At 51.3% G+C, this 17279-nt stretch overlaps 1 protein-coding gene across 4 annotated transcripts in view; it reads left to right on the top strand.

Moving 5' to 3' along the window:
* The window catches only part of FYCO1 (FYVE and coiled-coil domain containing 1), a 78767-nt gene that overhangs the window by 20555 nt on the left and 40933 nt on the right, over positions 1–17279 (top strand). For all 4 annotated transcript variants that reach the window (XM_027523607.1, XM_027523604.1, XM_027523606.1 and 1 more), the window contains 8 exons: positions 2229–2372; positions 5546–5636; positions 6593–8959; positions 9948–10040; positions 10799–10917; positions 13035–13202; positions 15723–15872; positions 16587–16786. In XM_027523607.1, coding sequence (XP_027379408.1) covers positions 2229–2372; positions 5546–5636; positions 6593–8959; positions 9948–10040; positions 10799–10917; positions 13035–13202; positions 15723–15872; positions 16587–16786 — 3332 coding nt within the window. The remainder of the gene's footprint in view (positions 1–2228; positions 2373–5545; positions 5637–6592; positions 8960–9947; positions 10041–10798; positions 10918–13034; positions 13203–15722; positions 15873–16586; positions 16787–17279) is intronic.

Here is a 17279-nt window from a genome sequence, read left to right as displayed (position 1 = left end):
CAATGTCCAATGATAGAGGGCTGTAAAATTACAGCAAATTAGCTTAAATGGCATAGCATGACATCATTTAAAATTCTAATAAGGAAGTCTATATAGCTGCTGCTAAGTCGCGTCAGTCGTGTCCGACTCTGTGACCCCAGAGACGGCAGCCCACCAGGCTCCCCCGTCCCTGGGATTCCCCAGGCAAGAACACTGGAATGGGTTGCCATTTCCTTCTCCAATGCAAGAAAGTGAAAAGTGAAAGTAAAGTCGCTCAGTCGTGTCCAACTCTTCGCAACCCCATGGACTACAGCCCACTAGGCTCCTGCGTCCATGGGATTTTCCAGGCAAGAAGTACTGGAGTGGGGTGCCATTGCCTTCTCCGGTCTATATAGCAACAATGAAAATAATAATATAACGATCAAGGGAAAAGAATGCAAATCTTATTTGTTCTAATGACAACAATGAAGAAATTGCAAAAAACATATAAAAGGATTAGAAAGTATATGAGAACATTATGTGATAAATAAAAGGTAGGAATATGTCATTTTTTAAAAATTTTTTTTTTGCAGTGAACATTTTTTTTTAACACTTTTCACCAGGCATTAAAGTGTATGAGGCCTCTGAAACAAGTTCAGTTCAGTTCAGTTCAGTCGCTCAGTCGTGTCCAACTCTTCACAACCCCATGAATGGCAGCATGCCAGGCCTCCCTGTCCATCACCAACTCCTGGAGTTCATTCAGACTCACGTCCATCGAGTCAGTGATGCCATCCAGCCATCTCATCCTCTGTCGTCCCCTTCTCCTCCTTCTCCCAACCCCTCCCAGCATCAGAGTCTTTTAAGGAGCCCTCAAACAAGTGTGATAAACTAAAAGATTATAATAGCAATAATGCCAGCCACAGTGGCAGTGCCTGTGTGTGCCACATCCTGGCACAAGCAGAGGCCTCCATCTGTCATCCTCTCCTCCCCTTCCTGACCACCGTCCTTGGCGCACACGGAGCAGGAAGCCCTGAACTGTCACAGGTGAGGAGACAAAGGTCTAGGGAGGTCAGATGCCTCTGTCTGGGCCCCACTGATGCTCAGGTGGGAAGCAGAAACTGGGGTCAGGTCTCAGAACTCCTAATGCCAGGTGCTTTCGCCTGGTGGATGGCATGTCCTTGGTGCTGGCAAACATGCCTCTCCGCAGAACCACCTGTGGAATCTAACACCAGCGAGCCTGGGGCCTCACCAGAGGCACTGAGTCAGTGCCGGCCCTGTTGGTCTGGGCTCCCTGGAGCTTGTGACAGCAACCAGATGGGGGGCCTTCGGGCCCCTTGTGCCCCTTCCACCCCCTCAGCAGGGGGAGGAGGACAGGACAGAGAGCAGGACTGAGCACGTGGAGCCGGGAGAGGATGTCAGATTAGGAGCCTGTTAGCTGAACCTCTGTGGCTGGCCCGGCTGCCCTGCCCACCTCTGCTGCCCTTCTACCTCTAGAGCTTCTTCCAGTTAATCAAAGAGATGCTTCTGAATAAAAGAAAAACTACTGGGGGGAATATTTTGTTTCATTTTGTGTCACCTTTAAGATTTGCGTAAATGCGTATTTCTCTTGTATGTGCTAAGCTTTGTGAATTCATGTGAGTTGAAAACCTTTGCACATTTGATTTGAAGGTTGTTGTGAGGTTTAGTCACAGCTGTCATAAACTGACTTAAAGTGTCTCCCAGTTCTCAGAACTCAGCCACATAGCTCATTAAACTCATTAGTGTTGTCTCTTTAATTCTTACTGTTTCACATGAAGTAAAACAGCCACCACCTCAAAGTGGAGATATTTTGTTCTTTGACTTTTTTAATACATGTCTGGACAGAAATTAGCAGCGAGTTCAGTGTCCTGTATTGCATTCTCCAGAAGGGATAGAAGACAAGATTTTCTTATGAAAAGGAAGTGTTCTTTCCCTTACAACTGCCCTTTCCTGGATGGTAATTCAAATTTAAGGTTTCTCACATTCTTTGGGGGAATAGATAAGATATAAATAATAAACAAATAAGCATCTAGTTCATTTCAGTGATTCCTTGAAGAAGAGTGAGTTTAAGAGTTACATACTTCAGTGGTGAAAATCACATTGGGATGTGTATCTTTCTGTCTGTCTTTAATTAACTTAGTACCCTGAGTTGCAAGTTGATGAGGCAAAGCCGTGCTAGGAGGATGACTAAATGCACTCTTCCATTATCCTTATTGTTCCTGTACTTGACCCCTTTCCATATTTTTCTGCAGTGACTGGTACTATGCAAGGAGCCCCTTTCTGAAGCCAAAGCTGAGCTCTGACATCGTGGGCCAACTTTACGAGCTGACTGACGTCCAGTTTGACCTGGCATCGCGGGGCTATGACCTGGATGCTGCCTGGCCAACGTTTGCCAGGTACTTTGAAGAATTAACTGCTTGGTTGAAAAGAGGGGAAAGAGGTGTTTGATTTTGAAGCTTGCCATCAGTCCGCTCAAAGCAGTTTTGCTAATGCAGTAAATGACCTTATGCTTGCTCATTTTACAGACTTGGTTGCATCGTGACTAGCGATAACATCTGAAGGCTCCAGCCTTAAACTTAACCGAGTTGGTTAGGCGGTATGAGTCAGTGGAGATGCATATGCAAAACCCAGGGTTTTCAGATGTGTTAAGGAACTCAGTGTGGGAGCGAAGTGGAAGCAAGTGGGCTTTTCCCAGTTGTGTTCTCCTAGATACAGTTATTATCATGGACGCCAGTGAGAGGGATAGAAAGCTCATCGCATAAGGGTTGTTGGAAAGTTTGCTTTGCTGTGTTTTCTTTTCCTACACCAGCACAGCGCCCACACAACTGCATTCACACAACACCCATTTCAGGAGTGAGGTGCTGAGGAAACAGGCGCAGAGAGCGGAGGGACTTGCCCAGTGCCACACAGCTGGCAAGAACAGGGCCAGGGCACCAGACTCGAGTTCAACTCAAGCCCAGCACTCTTCTTTTTTTTTTTTTTTTGCTTTCTGTAAAAAAGGTGTGTTTTGTTTTTAATTCCAATTTTTTGAATTTCTTATGAGGGACTTCTTTCTGTGGAGGAAGAAGTACTGACTATAATGGAACCCATATGCCAACTACTGGGGCTTAAGAGCCAACATTTTTGCCATATTTACTTCACACGTCCTTTTTAGAATGGTCCAATTTTAAAATCATTACAGAAAAGTTGTAAAAACAGGACGCAGTGCTCATCTGTCCTTCACCTCAGCTCTCTAGCTATCAGTGTTGTACTACAACTGTTTTCATCATTCTCTTTTCTTTTGACATTTTTTGGCTGCACCTCATGGCTTGGGGATTCTTAGTTCCCCAACCAGGGGTTGAACCTGCGCCTTTGCAGCAGAAGCATGGAGTCTTAACCACTAGACTGTCAGGGAATTCCCTATCACTTTTTCGCCTTATGTAAACGTGGTTTGTTTACATTCTCATTTGAGAATATGTTACAGCCCTGATTGCCCTTTACTCCTAAGTATTTCATTGTGTATTTCCTTAAATCAGGGACATCCTTTTATACAACCTCAGCACAATTGTTAAAATCGGGTAATTGACACTGATACAATACTGCTGTCCAATCTACAGAACATACTCAAATTTTAAGAATTATGCCAGACACGTCTTTGATCCAGTCCAGGATCACGTCAGTGAATTGTCAGGGGTCTCTAGTCCTTGTTCATCTGGGATAGTTTCTCTTCTTTGTTGTTCATAGCATAGACATTTTTAGAAGTAGAGGCCAGTTATTTTGTAACTTACTCCTTGATTTGAGTTTGTCTAGTGTATTTTCCTATTACTGTATTCAGATTAAGCATTTGGGAGAAATACCCCAGGCGTTGTGTCCGTCTCGGCGTATTGTACCCAGAGGTTTCATTACTAGTGAGGTTAACCATCATCGTTTGCTTATGCTGGTGTTAGCCAGGTTCTCCTGAAGTTTTGTTTCTCTCTTTGTAATTAATATGTATCTTATTGGAAGACATTTCAGACTAGGTTTTTTTTTTTTCTCTTTTATCCTATTTCTTTTAAATCTCTCTCCTGTTAACATCCATTGGTAAATCTTTCCTGAATCAATTACTGTCGTGGTTATCAGAGTGATTTTCTGAGTCCATTTTTCCTTCTGCATTAGTAGTTGGCATTCTGTTTGTAAAGGAAGATCTTTTCTTTCTTCTCCATCAGTTTATTCATTTGCTTATTTATAGCGGTATTGACTTGTGGATTCTTTTTGTATTCAATAGGTTATATTCATCACTGTAATAATTTTAAAGCTCAAGTTATCTCATATTAGGCCAGTCAAAGCCCCTTCTAGCTGGTTCTAATACCTTTTTTTTTAGGAAATAAAATATAGATTCAAACAAAGCCCCACCCCATGGCCATCCTTTCTGATCTCTCCCTGTCTAGAAGTAATTACAACCCTGTAGTTGATGCGTGTCGTTCCCAGATATTTTTGTGTTTTACTGTGTGTTCTCATAAATGTATATATAGTTTTATTTTATATATATATATTTTTTGCATTTGCATACATTGAATCGTGAAGTAGCTATTCTTTTGCAACTCGCCTTTTTCATTCCACTTTGTTTTTGAGGTTTTTAGCCAATTGCACAGGAAGTTCTACAGATGTGGAATGGGACTGGCAAACCATGGCCCACAGGGCAGTGTGTGACACACCTTTATTTACCACCGTCTATGGGTCTTCTTTCAGGCTGCGGTGGCAGACTTGAGTTGTTGTGACAGAGCCCAAGGCTTACAAACCAAAAATACTCACTGCCTGGCACTTTACAAAACAGACGACCAGTGCGTGGCGTAGTGTTCCTCTGTGTGAGTAAAGAGGCTCTCTGTCTCTCCAGTGATACAGAGTCAGACTGGTTCTGCTTTCTCCCCTATGATACACTGCCGAGAGCACCCGCACGTCACCTCACACACGTACGTGACTGTCTTCTGGGTAGATGCTGAAAGTGCAGCGCTGGGTTGTGGAGACTAACAAGGTGCAAAATGCAGCAATTGTAGATTAAGGGACAGATTCTGGTTAAGTGAAAGTACCTTTCATTTGCAGTGACTAGTGCCATCAAATAGAACTTCCCGCAGTGTAGAAAGTGTCCGGTGTGGTCACTTGAACCAGAGGTCTTCCCGCCGCATCACCCGTGTAGCGTACTGTAAAGCAGTTACGTCAAGGCCCAACGCACAGTGTGACCTCTGTTTACCAGACTGACTGCTGCTGGTTCCTCACTGGCAAACGAGTAATGGCTGGCACCAAAGTTTCTAGGAAAGCTTAAATCTCAAACTGGGAAAATAGTATATCGTTCCTTTTTGACAGTGGGAGCAGAGCCACCATGCTTAGACTTCAGCAGTGGAGTCCAGCTGGCACAACCAACCTGAATGTGTGCTTTGGTGGAAATTGTTGGACTTTGCCCCCTTACTGTAGCCAGGTGGGCATCACCCCTGCCACCACCTGGTTGCCAGTTGACAACCAAGGCCTCCCCAAGTGTGTGTGTGTGTGTGTGTGTGTGTGTGTGTGTGTGTGTTTCCTGCTCTGATGCAGGCGTGTCTGTTCTGCGGCCCCACAGGAGGACCCTGGCCACCAGCTCTTCCGCTTACCTGTGGAGACCACCCAGCCGCAGCTCAAGCATGAGCAGTTTGGTGAGCAGCTACCTGCAGGTAATGCCAGAAAGGCTGGGGCCTTCCTGTCTGTCATGTCCTTGCCCCGCCCAACTCGGGACCTTTTCAGACACCTGATGTTCCAGCCCCAAGCCGCATAATCCCTCAGTCCTACCCGCTGTTTCCTAGAGTCCAGGTTTTTACAACCAAAAGGAACTTAGATCTTTTAAAAAGCAAGTTATTTTTTAAAACTTTTTGAAGTGTTTTAGAAGAAGTGATTTAGCACTGTGGTTAAAAGTGGCAAGATCATATTCTGACTGTCACTCGCCACCTGTGTGACTCTGGGAAGGTGACTTACCTTCTCGAAACTTGAGCTCTCTCATCTGTAAAATGGGATCATAACAATTATCCCAGCCCTTAAGATGGTTGTAGGAAGTAGACAAAGGTATGCACGTACTGTGCTTGAGGGCTTGGCGCAAGCCTAGTGCTCAGTGAATGCTAGTGGATAAGGTCAGTTTGGTTAATTTTGTTATCTATGTGAATGGAATGTATCATATAGTTTAATGGGAAAGAACACAAATTATTCAGCAAAGCAAAATAAAGAGTAATCAAGACAAGAAGCATTCAGAGTAGCATCTTTACCCCATTTTGTGATATAATCGCAGCAGGAATTGTGGGTACAGTGCAGTGGGTGAGCAGTAGTTTACATATAACTTAATTTCTCTGAGAGCGAACATCCACTGTGTTACCGACACTAGCAGCGGTGGGATGGGAAACATCGATTCTGGGTCTCGGGAACTCATGCGTGTGGCATTGCATCATGGTTTTAGGATGTGCTGCTGACCTTTTCTGGCAGCTGCTTTGAGCAAAGGAGTTCCAGTCCTCCGAATAGCTCCATAGACTTTAGGTCACCTAATTGCTGTAGTTTTCCTTCTGTTCGCATTAAATTCTAAAGCTTGACCAAACAGCTGTGTAGCTTCATCCCCAGGCCACTTATTTTCCATGTTTCCGCCCAGACTCAGGAGATGGCCTCCAGCCTGGACCTGAGCAACCCCTTAAACAGCGAGTCCCTGGAGGGCTTCGACGAGATGCGGCTGGAGCTGGACCAGCTGGAGGTGCGGGAGAAGCAGCTGCAGGAGCGGATGCAGCAGCTGGACAGAGAGAACCAGGAGCTGAAGGCGGCCATCAGCCTGCAGGGAGAGCAGCTGCAGGTGGAGAGGGAGAGGGGCCGTGCCACCGCTGAGGACAACAGTCGCCTCGCGGACATGGTGGCTGCACTCCAGAAGCAGTGGGAAGTCACCCAGGCCATGCAGAACACCATGGTGGAGCTGCACACGTGCCTGCAGGCCCTCGAGCTGGGGGCTGCGGAGAAGGAGGAGGATTACCGCTCGGCCTTGCGGCGGCTGGAGTCCTTGCTCAAGCCCCTGGCTCGGGACCTCAAGGCCACCCATGACTCCCCGCACAGGAGGAACCAGGACATCCCCGCGGCCAATGTCCTGGAGCAGCTGGCCGCAGCCGAGCCGATGGCCGCTCCGGCTCTGGATGCAAAGGAGAGGGAAGAGCGTGTCTCCAGTGACTCGGCCCTGGAGACCCAGGAGCTGGCGGTGAGGCTCCAAGCCTTGGAAAGCGAGAATCCCCGCATCCAGGAGCTCAGCGGGCAGCAGGCAGTGCAGCTGGAGCCACTGGCCGGGGAACTGCAGCTGAAGGAGGAGGCCCAGACCTGCCTGGAGCGCCTGGTGGAGGAGACAGCCCTGCTGCGGGATGAGCTGTCCTGCAAGGGGCAGGAGGCAGCCCAGCTCCGGCGCCAGCTGCAGGAGTCGCTGGGCCACTTGGGCTCCCTGGAAGAGGAGCTCACGGAAGCGAGGCGTGAGGCGCGGCAGCGGCTGGAGGAGAAGGAGCTGCTGGAACAGGAGGCCCGCTCGCTGACACGGCAGCTGCAGCTCCTGGAGACCCAGCTGGCCCAGGTGAGCCAGCACGTGAGTGACCTGGAGGAGCAGAAGAAGCAGCTCATCCAGGACAGGGACCACCTCAGCCAGAAGGTGGGGATGCTGGAGCAACTTGCTGCACAGCTAGGCCCAGGTCTGCCCGACGCGGCTGAGACGCTTGAAGCTCTGAACTCTGTCCCACAGCAGGCCTGCGAGATGCCAGAGGAGGAACAGCGGGGCCTGCGGGAGGGACAGACAGACAATCCCAGGGTGCACGGGACCGGCATGGAGGACCAGCTCCAGCAGGCCCACAGGGAGCTGGAGAAGGAGCTGCAGAATGTAGCTGAGCGCAACCACATTCTGGAGGAGAAACTTCAGGCCCTGCAGGCTGATTACCAAGCGCTGCAGCAGCGGGAGGCGGCCAGCCAGGGCTCCCTGGCCTCTCTGGAGTCAGAGCAGACAGAGGCAAGCATGTGGGCCCACATGGCAGAGAAGGAGGCTGCCCTGCAGAGCAAGGAGGCCGAGTGCCGGCGACTGCGGGAACAGGTGGAGCAGGGCCAGCAGCTCGCCGAGGCCCGGGATGGGGAGCTCCAAGCTCTTGCAGGCCAGTGCCAGCAGCAGACCCAGCTGATTGAGACCCTCAGGGCAGACGGAGGCCAACAGGGTCTCAGCCCACCTGAAGACCATGCGCCGCAGGAGCTGGCCGTCCAGCTGGCCCTGTCTCAGGCACAGCTGGAGATCCATCAGGGGGAGGCCCGGCGACTCCAGGCCATGGTGGTGGAGCTCCAGGCCAAGCTGCAGGCCGCCCTGGGGGACCAGGAGAAGGTGAAGAGCCAGCTGAGCGTAGCTGAGACTGCTCTGACAGAGCACAAGGCCCTTGTGCAGCGACTGAAGGAACAGAACGAGGCCCTCAACAGGGCCCACGTCCAGGAGCTGCTGCAGTGCTCTGAGCGCGAAGGGGCGTTGAGGGAGGAGAGGGCCGAAGAGGCAGAGCGGAGGGAGGAGGAGCTCCAGATCCTGCGGGAGGAGCTGTCCCGGGTCAGGTGCAGCTCTGAGGAGGCCCATCTGGAGCACACTGAGCTGCAGGAGCAGCTGCACCATGCCAACATGGACACGGCAGAGCTTGGCATCCAGGTCTGTGCGCTGACTGCGGAGAAAGAGCGGGTGGAGGGGGCGCTGGCCCACACCATTCAGGAGCTGCGGGAGGCCCAAGAGGCAGCCTCCAGGGAGCGGGAGGGCCTGGAGCACCAAGTGGCAGGGCTGCGGCGAGAGAAGGAGAGCCTGCAGGAGCAGCTGAGGGTGGCCGAGGAGACAGCCGGCTCGCTGCCTGGTCTGCAGGCCCGGCTGGCCCAGGCTGAACAGCACGCCCAGAGCCTCCAGGAGGCCTCACGCCAGGAGCTCGACACCCTCAAGTTCCAGCTGAGCACCGAGATGATGGACTACCAGAAAAGACTGAAGGTAAACCTCCCCCAGCCGTTTGAGCTGCACCCACCCCCTGCAGCAGGGCCTGGTGGGCCCGCGAGTGAGTGGGAGGCGCCTTGGGCCATGTGGCCCGGGAGTGTCCTGTTGTCACAGCCCACAGAGTCCTTGTCGTGCGAGAGCCTGTCAGGGACCCAGCACCAGGGAGGGTGCCTTCACTCAGACATCTGATGCCATTGCAGACAAGTTGGGCCCACACAGAATCTGTTTTTGTAATTAGCAGCCAACGTTTTAAGAGCAAGTTGCTTGTAGCTTTAGTTCGGGGGCTTCTTTTGAAATCTTAGGAGGCCTGTAAGCCTGTGTCCTCATTCCTGCATGGCAGCAGGAGCAGGGTGGGAGTGCCTGCTATAAGGAAACATGAGGCCTCTGGTGTTTTCCTTACCCTCGTTTATGTACTTGCTGTCCAAGCCCTGTGGGCTTGTGAGTTCCTGACTGCCTCAAATCCTGTCCCTGGATTCTCTGTCCCTTCAGCTGCCTTCTGATAACAGTGCAGTTGTAATAAACCAACTCAATTCATTTTCACAAGACCCTTGGGGTAGACGAGCTTATGTGTGCCCTAGACTGCACGGGGGAGAAGGTTAAGAGTGAGGACACAGGCAAACAGTCGGGGCTTTGGCCTCTGATGCTCATCACGTGTCTGTGTGCTTCTGGGCCTGTGCGCTCTCAGCCCACTGCTCTCGCTCAGGCAGCTGCTGCCTCCCCACAGATGTGCCTCCACCCTGTGTCGCTCCATCCCGTGTAGCTCCACGTGGCTCATGCTCCACCTTCCCTCGTAGAAATGAAATGCTAAGCTCAGAGGCCAAGCTAAATCTCTTAGCTTGACAGGACTGTATTACCAGTGAAGCCCAAAGCTTAATTTAGTTTGAGAGAAAGAGAAGTGGCTTATTTTTACCCACTTGGGTGAATGGGGCCGAAGGAGTCCCAGAACAAGGACCCCACTTTTCTGATCCCTTTCCCATCCTCTCAGACCTCCAGTGAAGAATGCAGGACCCTCAGGGGCCAGCTGGAGGAGCAGGGTCGGCAGCTGCAGGCCACCAAGGAGGCCGAGGGGAAGCTGAAGGTAGGCCCGAGCCCTGGGGCCCAGGGGAGGTGCTCCTGCCTGCCTGAGCAGGGCCCGGCCCCTCATCCACCTGGTCATCGTACTCCCGGGCCGTGGGCCTGTCGGGGAGGGAATCTCACTTGTCTCTCACCGGACCATCAAGAGGCCTCCCTGCGGGAGATCCAGTGTGCCCTAGACACCCAAAGTCTGTGTCATGGCCCTGCCACTCCCTGAACACCTGGCTGGAGCTGCCAAGTGTGTTTTTTTATACCACCCCCCACCTTGTCTTTGGAGAAGGAAATGGCAGCCCACTCCAGTATTCTCGCCTGGGAAGTCCCATAGACAGAGGAGCCTGGCAGGCTACAGTCCATGGGACCGCAAAGAGTCAGACACAACTGAGTGACCACCGCGCACACACATCCGCACGTGTTCTCCAAGTCAGTGAGTCTGACCTGAGCTGGAGCAGGGGAGGCACTGAAATCTGTCTTCAGGGCTGTGACATTTTTCAGAAACCCCCATACCCTACAACCACACCTCTATCCCCACCCTGGAGCCCCTACACCCACCACAACTGGCCCTAGTTGATGCTCAAGGGACATAGTTACAAACGGGAATCTGTCCTACTCCACACACGTACTAGTTCTTGGCCTCTTAATCTTAAATGAAAGCCCCTCCCGTTAGAAGTGCGCCGGCCAGATGGGGTGGAGCGAGCCAGTCACCGTGTGGTACCTCGCACGGCTTCTGCAGCCAGGCGTCTTCTCCCTGCTGTCCTGTGCCAGGCTGCCCAGGCGGACGTGCAGGAGAAACTGAGCTGCACCAGCAAGCACCTTGCCGAGTGCCAGGCCGCCATGCTGAGGAAGGACGAGGAGGGGGCCGCCCTGCGCCAAGACTTGGACAGGTTAGTTACACAGTCTGCCCGCGGGGCCAGTGGGAGAGTCCGCACGGAAGGGGCGGGTTTGGTCCAGTCGTTTAGAAAGTCAGCCACTCACTCAGCTTTAAAAAGTCCTTTTGCAAGAAAAGCTGTAGACCCAGGGAGTGCTTATGTCGGAAGCATGCCACAGAGCTCCTTGGCAGTCGGCCTGTCACAAGCCTGTAGAAGCTGCAGGGAACCTTTCTCTTAATCCATTGTCGTCTCTGGGGGGCATATTTCAGTTCAGGAACTTCATGCTTTGGTAAAAATCAAATGAAATAAAAATTGGGCAAGTGTCATGATACTAACAACAGCAAACATTTAAGCCTAAAATGTGGCAGGTACCATTTTAAATGCTTGAAATCTACTTGCCTATTTAATCCTCCCAACGGTCCTGTGAGGATGGTATTATTATTTATCCTATTTTATAGAAGAGAAAAATGCGGCTCAGAAGAGTGAAGTCGCTTTCCCAGGGTCACAGTGTGTAAGTGGTGATGGCAGGACTAGAACTTAGAACATTTGGCTCCAGAGTCTTTTTCTGAACAACTACCTAAAAAATATATAGACAGATAGTTTTGTGTTTTATTGTATTTTGTTTTGTTTGGGGGAACTGGTTTGTGAATTATGTGTGTGCACGTTTTCCCCAATATGAGTTTTGACCTGAGTTCTTCATCAATGACAGGCTGCGGGGTTAAGTGTGAGGTTCTCCCAGCTCATCCAGGAGTGAGCGAGCGAGCCAGGGAGCAGGATCAGCTTGTCTTCTGATGCTCCACAGACTCTGTGGTGCTGTGTCTGTGGAGAACACGTCTTGCCGTCACCCTTTCGTCATCATTTCTTTTAACCTTAAAATATGGCCCTCCCTGTGTCCAGCCCCAAGGCTGCCGCGTCTTCAGACCTGGCAGCCCCGGAGTTGTGCATCATCAGCCCACCACCCAGCGACGGGGCCAGGCTCATCCTGCAGGGATCCTGGCGCCGGATTGCATGTGTGCTCCCAGCAGAAGCAGACACATCAAACCTGAGGCTTTAGCTTTCCCACCCATCTCCTACCACCTGCTTCTAGGCCTGCCCCAGGCTCAACGGGAGATCCAGACCACATTGGATGCGTAGTAGCCTAGATGTGTGTTTCCTCTCATCTGACTGTCCTTTCAGAGTTCAATTCCTGTAGTACTCTGGCTGCCCTTAGCCAGGTCATGTTCGTGTGACAACTTAAATAGAACCTCCTAAGTTGGTGGTATTTTTTTTTAATGCTATAACTGTGTGTATATCTATGTGTCCCCAAGATCATTCGGTGGACAGTGTCTCGTAAACAGCCTGCTGACAACTTTTTGCTGGACATGGCAAGGCTGGAATAGATACAGATTGATTGGTCAGGTGCAGCCCTCTAGTTTTATGGAGCTTTTGTGAATGCCTTGGTTCATAAACCATCCTTGGAAAGCCACTGCCTTAGGGGACTAGTGAGCTGAATGAGAAGTGGGCAAGGATGGGCAGACTCTGGTTCAGCCAGCCCCTCTCATAGCCTGAGACTCTGCAGTACCCAGAGCAGGATTCCGTAGGCCTCGAAGCCTCAGGTTGAACTCCTGGCCATTCAGAGTTAGTGCCTGCTCTGTGCCCAGTGCCACACCTCATGTGTAGAGTCCCAGAGAATCGTGGGGGACAGATGCTTCTCTGCCTGGTCACCTCCAGGAAGCTGCGCCTCAGTTCTTCCTGTTCTGACTCCTTTTTCCTCTGCATATCCACCCCCCGTCACAAACCCATGCACCTCACCCATTGGGCTCCTTTCACAACCTCAGTTTTCTCCAAAGAAAAGTGGTACGGAGTTTGACCCACCTGGGGTGCTCCTAGTGACCTGAGGTCAACCTCCTTTCCCAAATGTCCCTTGTATTTGTTGTGGGGGTAGCAATGTGTGAAGAGTTTGGGTGTGTGAGAGGAGGTTTGAAGGCTTGAGGTTTGAATATACACCCTGTGAGCAGAACAGTGCAAGGGGCTCCCCCAAGACAAAGGCTGGTAGGGCAGCGGGACTGCTTATTAGAGGCTGGGGTTAGCCCGGGGGAAGGGGGAAGCTGGAAATAGTGGGTGATGAGGACTACTTACCACTCCTCCACCAGGACCCAGAAGGAACTTGAAAGAGCCACCACAAAGGCCCAGGAATATTACAACAGACTCTGCCAGGAGGCGGCAGAAAGGGAGAAGAATGACCAGAAGATGCTCGCTGACCTGGATGACCTGAACAGAACCAAGAAGTACCTGGAGGAGCGGCTGATAGAGCTGCTCAGGTGAGTGTCGGGACAGACCAGGGGCCGGGGGCTTCCCCTGAGCTTGGCTTTTCTTGAAGGAAGTGTGACTCTCCCTGAAGGGACTGTTGCAGGGAAGTGGGCCCTGTCTGCTTGTGTTCTGTTGTAAGGGCACACACACATGAACAGGGTCTACTTAGGCCCTTGGCAGCCTTAAAAGACAGGATTTCATTGTTCCCACTAGTGTGCGTCTGGTTTGTGTTTTCGTATTGCTGTGTTAATTGTTTTCAAACTCTCCATGTACTCAGCCACAGAGTGACAGTCAAAGATGATTAACATCCTCAGGGACTTCTCCACTCCCTTGCCCCTCTCTCAGGAGTCCTTTTCTCCTTCTCCTCCATCCGACTCTTCCCAGCGCCCGGGGCCCCAAACTCCAGTGCATCAGGTAGCAGCTGTGTGCTTCGTCACTCAGGCAGCAGACAGTGGTGTGAATGTGCGAGCCGGGCTGGAGGGGCTGAGAAACCAGAGGGCAGGCTGCGCTGCTGCTGCCACGTCCCCTCACTTCAGAGAAGGTAGAAATCTGGATTCTTATGTGAAATTGGTCTGAGTTTTAAATGTTGGCAAGTCATTCCAAAAAATTTATAAAGCTTTTTGTATGGGTATCTTTCTTTTTTGGCTGCGCCCTGTGGCTTGTGGGGTCTTAATTCCCTGACCAGGGATCGAACCTGTGGCCCCTGCAGTGGAAACCCAGAGTCTTAACCACTAGACCTCCAGGGAAGTCCCAGAAGTTTTCAAAAATACAAAGGTAGATAGCAGAATGCGCCCCTCGGTACCTGTCACCCAGCCTCAGCATTATGCTCATGACCAAGTCTTGTGTTTCCTGGAGTCCTACCCATTTCTCCCACCTCCTCAGACTGTTTTGAAGCAAATCCCAAACTTCCTGTCATTTTATCCACAAGTATTTTGGTATGTGCCTTCCTAACACTGGGACTGCTTATTTTAAACAACCACAGTATCATTACTATGCTTAAAAATTTACTAATTCCCAATGTCATCAAGTATCTAGTCATTTTGAAATTTTTCCAATTGCTTTATAATTTTTTCTAGTCAGAATCTAAATTAGGTCTGTGTGTTGCATGGTGATACGTTTCTTGGATCTCTCTTACTTAGGCATGGTTTCCCCACCATCTCTCTTCTTTTCCTTTGCAGTTTACTTTTAAAGAAAGCAGGCCATTTATCTGGTAGAGTTTCCTGTAACCTGGGCTTTGCTGATTACATCTCTATAGTGTCATCTAACATGTTCTTCCCTCTTTGTGTAGCCTATAAATTGACAGTTATAACTAGAGCAGTGGTTCTCAACCCTGATGCAAATTGGAGTCACTAGGGGAGCTAATAACTAAAGTAACACTCAGGTCTGGACCCCACCCAGACCAACCAGAGTGGAATTCTTGGGAGTGAGGTCCAGGTATCAGTGAGCAAGAGTTGAAAATCCCTGCTCCACTAGACGCTGGCTCAGACTCAAAGTTTTGTCCAAAAAACTCCATAAAATTGGTTTATAGTTTTGGGTCTTTCTTTCAAGAACCACATAAAATCTGGTTAGCCCTTTCTTTACAGTGTCAGCAGCCATGCATAAGCGATGCCTAAATGTACTAATTCATTTGGGGTTGCAAATTGGCAATAATAAATTTTGACTAATTTGGAAGCTTGAAAACTCTGCCCATGTGCCATCAATTTGCAGACTAGGGACTCAGCATTTGTGACCTCTGCGTTCACACACCTTCCAGAAGTTTTTGTTGGAAAAGCCCAGGTCCTGACACAGTTGCCACGTTGCCAGGGTCTGGGCGCCTGGCCTCCCGGGGCCAGACAGAACAAGCCGTGGCCCAGTTTGGAGAACGATGCTGATCACAAGAAATGAGTCTTTCTGCTTCCTGACAATGTCAGGCATTCCTGAAAAGTCCATGTTCTGGTTTATATTTCAGGGGAACAGTGTTTGGTTGACTTGGAGTCCCTGACTGATGAGAGTGCCAGCTTCTCTCAGGGCCTGGTGGCTCTGGTGTGGCTCTCAGTCATCAGTGGCTCACATGTTGCCAGGGCCATTAATTATTACTTAAACTGTAAAAACAAGGAGGGTCCCAAACATCCTGAAGATCTGGGTGGGCGGTATATTCCTGGTTATCTGGCTCACAGCACACTGGCTGTCGTGTACTTGTGGCAGCACGTGACAGCCTAACCTCCCAGTGGCCGTGTACACGGTCATTTAGACCCCTGGGCAGCTGGTGACCCTTGTTAGTGCTGGCAGGTCTTTGCAGTTGCCAGAGCCTTTTATGGACCCCACAGGCCCCCATACCTTCACATGTGCGGTGTCAGATCAGGACCCACACACTGGGGACTCCTGCTGAGTCTGGATCTGCTGTGGGGTGACAGGTGACCTCGGTATCAATAAAAGTGAATTCCCCTCCTGTCTTGCAAAATTCAGAAGCAGTCTTTTGAAGTGAATCCAGAGGTAGTTCTGTCATTTTCATGGACGCTTTCTTCTGTTTTTCTAATGTGGCTCCGTCCCAGGGACAAGGATGCTCTCTGGCAGAAGTCAGATGCCCTGGAATTCCAGCAGAAGCTCAGTGCTGAGGAGAGATGGCCCGGGGACATGGAGGCGAACCACTGCCTCGACTGCAAGCGGGAGTTCAGCTGGATGGTGCGGAGGCACCACTGCAGGTCAGCGGGCGGCTCGTGGGCAGGGCCCAGAGCCAGAGCAGAGGGCTCCGGACGGGGAGTTAGGGCAGGCGTTGGCATGGCGGCCGCTTGTCTAGGAAGAGCATGTTGTCTTTTAGTTTTGAGGGAACCAGTTGAGGAGGGGGTGTTAGGCAGGGTCCCAGCAGGACACTCAAGGATCCCCGAAAGGGAAGAGAGTTGAATACAGGGCATGTGGGCAGAAGTAAGGGGGCCCCCAGGGATGTGGGACACCCAGAGACCCAAGTCTCGATGCTCGCTTGGCCTGTGGGGATCAGAGGGGAGATGGACTATGGAGAGAGCAGGGGCCGAGGCTCTGCCAGAGGAAGCAGAGACCTCCCTGCCCCCAGGACCCGAAGATGGGCAGGCGGGAATGAATTTCAAGTTGGGACGGGGGCGTGGAGAATCATCTTTGGTTTTAGAGCCCAGCACCCAGGCGTGGGATGCCCACCTGCATCATAATGTCAGGGAAGGGGGCTCAGCCTGCCTGCTAGGACCCTAGGAAGTAAAACTTCCCATTAGGTGTCACCCAGGCGGCTTTCTTGGAGTCTTAGGAAAGGGGCCTTGAGGCCATGGTCCAGAGCGGGCAGAGTTGGGTGTGATGAGCCGTGTGGCGTCCGGAGCCCAGTTCCAGCGCCGAGCAGGGCGCTCGCGGCCCCTGTGTGGCATCCTTACAGCCCATGCCCGTGTCGTCCCCAGGATATGCGGCCGCATCTTCTGTTACTACTGCTGCAACAACTACGCCGTGAGCAAGCACGGTGGCAAGAAGGAGCGCTGCTGCCGGGCCTGCTTCCGGAAGCTGAGCGAGAGCCCCGGCTCTCCCAACAGCAGCAGCTCGGGCACCAGCCAGGGGGAGCCCAGCCCCACGCGATCCCCGGCCCAGGCCACCGGAGGCCAAGGTCAGCTCCCCCACTGCCTCTGTTCCCCGGGGCCACCCTCCCCACCGCCCCACTGTGGCTGCTTAGCTGAGCCATGCCTAGTTCAGTACTTCCAAAGTGAGGCACTGAAACTTTCTTTTTGATGTAATTAGGATGAAAGTGAATTGAAAAGGGAATAACTTTCTCCTGATATGATTCAGCATTATTATTTAACGTGAAATCTGTTTGCCTCTTAACTCATGTACCACCGGTGGAATGCCACCCCACGCTTTAGAAAATGCTGTCTCCCAGGCCCCAGCCCCGAACTTCTGTCCCGGGATAACCGAAGGCCAGGCGTTGAATCTGGAAATGAGCGCATCCTTCCCTGTCTTCCCAGTAGCTCATGTTCTCAGGCAGAACTGCAGTGACTCGGGTGGCAGTGAGCGCTGTCTGTGCTCAGACACCACTGCCTCCTGTAGCCAGAGCCCTGCCCTCCTCGGCCTCAGTCTGGATTCAGGCCAGCCAGCCTTCAGAG

Source organism: Bos indicus x Bos taurus, chromosome 22 (genome assembly GCF_003369695.1).
Source record: "Bos indicus x Bos taurus breed Angus x Brahman F1 hybrid chromosome 22, Bos_hybrid_MaternalHap_v2.0, whole genome shotgun sequence".
NCBI classification, from domain to species: Eukaryota; Metazoa; Chordata; class Mammalia; order Artiodactyla; family Bovidae; genus Bos; species Bos indicus x Bos taurus.
The sequence above is the reverse complement of the archived record's forward strand: the minus strand, read 5'-3'. Positions and strand labels throughout refer to the sequence as shown.